We start from the raw sequence: 2361 nt of genomic DNA, 5'->3' as shown, positions 1-2361 counted from the left end.
TTCCCTCCCCGTTCATGTCCCTGTTCAGAGCTGGATGATCTTCCTCTCCCCCCCCCCCCCCCCCCCACACTCCATCTTCCTGCTCAGAGTTGGAGAACCCCCTTTCCCTCCCCTTCTCCTCTTCCATCTCCATAGTCAGAGCCGGATGATCCCCTCTCCCTCCCCCTTTTTTTGTCTTCTTTTTATACTCAATAGCATTCTTTTTCTAGCAAACCATGGCGATACTTCACCTGGAGGAACTGCTGGATGCTGCCACTTGTGACCGAACTGGGTACCAGCCTGCCCTGAAACTTTAACAACATGACCAATTCTTCCTTGCTAGTGCCATGTGAAGACTCTTCAGGTACCAGGATCCTGGTGTCTGTGCTGTACTCTTTATTCTCCATCTCTGGCACTGTAGCTAACCTCGTGGTGATTTATCTCGTTTGCTCCTTCAAAAGACTGAAGACCACCAGCAATGCTTTCATTGTAAACGGCTGCGTGTCCGATCTCTTGGTCTGTGCCTTCTGGATGCCCCAAGAAGCCATCGTGATCTCCAGGTCTATGCCCGAGTCCGAGTCCTCCGTGTATCAGGTGTTCACGGAAGGGCTCGTTTTCCTTTGGATGACCGTCTCTCTGCTCTCGCATTCCCTAATAGCCATAAACCGCTATGTGCTCATCACAAAGGTGCCGACGGTCTACCAGACTATTTATCAGAAAAGGAACACCGAGTGGATGATCGCCATGTCTTGGGTGATCCCTCTGGTCTTCCTGTTGCCCTGGCTGTTGGGGCAAAGACGCCAGGCAAGACCATCCAAGTGTGCAAACTCGCGTCTCTTCGTGTTCACCGGGAAGGAGGTCCACGTGTCCGGCTCCTACACGGCCATACTGTCAGCGATGACCATCCTCATGCAGACTCTCGTCTTACTCTACTGCTACTTCAAGATCTTCAGGAAGGTGCAGAGCAGCGTGAAGCGGGTTAGTGTGTTGAATTTTCAAATCATCAACAACCTACCCTACTCCGTTCCCAGGAAAGAGAAGCGCCTGGGCGTCTACGTGTTGTCCGTGTGCTGCGCCTTCGTCTTCTCCACGGCGCCCTTCATGTGGGTGACGGTCTTCGCCCTCTTCAAGCCTGTGACGGCTGGGCTGCAGACTGCCAGCTGGTTGCTGCTCTGCCTGCTCTTTGTGCTCAACCCTTTCATCTACACCTGCAAAAACGAAGAGTTCCGCAGATCCTTTAGGTCGGTGGCGCGGGGCGAGTTTTGCAAGAGCTCTTCTGTTGGGGTGGTGGTCGACCCTGTGATCCCCACCATCTCACATCATGAGCCTTAGCCTAAAGCTTCTGGGAGGGGCGATGCATCCTGAGCACCGACTGGGCTGCTGAAGGACATGTTGGGGACGGCGCTACTGCAAGAGAAACACTTAATCGTTTTGGTGCGGACGAGAAAATGAGACTTATCTTATTTCAGATGTGCGAGGAAAGCAAAGCTCCTTGAAGTGGATCCATAGATGAGCTGGACTCCTCGTTGGCTAGATTATTTCGGCTTTTGTGATTTTGGTTGCCATGGAGAACTTCCTTGAACTTTAATAAGGATGAACATCAGGGACGGAAAAGCTGATATACTGAAACTTTTTTTTAAAAAAACCTGTAAAACCTTTATGGATAGAGGAACATTTTAATTAACCTATTTTAAGCATTTGAAACGCAAAATGAAATTAGGCATAGCCATGTTTTCCTTTAACGCTTCACTTTGCTTGAAACAGGACAGGATGGAGACCTCTTTTAATCACTTTTAAATTCTATAAGTTTTACAGGTTTTTTTTTTTTTACTGTTACTATGTACTGTGGTTACTTTTGTTTATGGAATCATTGACGCGGATCTTATTCGTCTCACTGGAACCGCTTTGTATCAAAGATCAGGTGCGGAGGAGCATTTTCCATCTTTCAGCCCTGGATAGTGGGAATGCCTTATAAAAAAATGACAGGCCTTGCGGGAAAGAATGGTAGAAAGGTGACTGCATTAGGAAGGGCACAGTTCTCCAGGGACAGCAGCAGGGTAACTGGAGGATCCGGAGGATCCGTTTTGTAACTTCTTCCCAACTAGCGAGTGACACGTTTGTATTACATCATTTGCACAAGACGGTGATCTTTCTCCAGTAAAAGGTACGAGACACAGAAATCACGCTTCCTACAGATTTGTGTCCGAAAAGTGAGAGAACTAGCTTCTGAGATAGACAGAATTTCTCTCCCCCCTGCCCCTCCCCCCCCCCCCACACACATTTTAACTTCTGTATGTATTTTCTGTTTACTTGCGAATTAGAAAGAAGAAAGGAGGTCCTGCACCTTAGGGGTTAAATAGCTGATTGTGGCGTTGCCTCAGG

The 2361-nt window shown here is 48.6% G+C and overlaps 1 protein-coding gene across 1 annotated transcript; it reads left to right on the top strand.

Moving 5' to 3' along the window:
- The first annotated feature begins 300 nt into the window (after positions 1-300).
- GPR88 (G protein-coupled receptor 88) lies at positions 301-1311 on the top strand. The gene has a single exon (XM_030208080.1). It carries the CDS (start codon positions 301-303, stop codon positions 1309-1311), a length of 1011 nt encoding a protein of 336 aa, XP_030063940.1.
- Positions 1312-2361: the final 1050 nt, after the last annotated feature.

This window comes from Microcaecilia unicolor, chromosome 6 (assembly GCF_901765095.1).
Source record: "Microcaecilia unicolor chromosome 6, aMicUni1.1, whole genome shotgun sequence".
Lineage (NCBI taxonomy): Eukaryota > Metazoa > Chordata > Amphibia > Gymnophiona > Siphonopidae > Microcaecilia > Microcaecilia unicolor.
The sequence above is the reverse complement of the archived record's forward strand: the minus strand, read 5'-3'. Positions and strand labels throughout refer to the sequence as shown.

Bases quoted from the DNA above. Each gene is read 5' to 3' on its own strand.
- GPR88 (XM_030208080.1), top strand. From the start codon at position 301: ATGACCAATTCTTCCTTGCTAGTGCCATGTGAAGACTCTTCAGGTACC.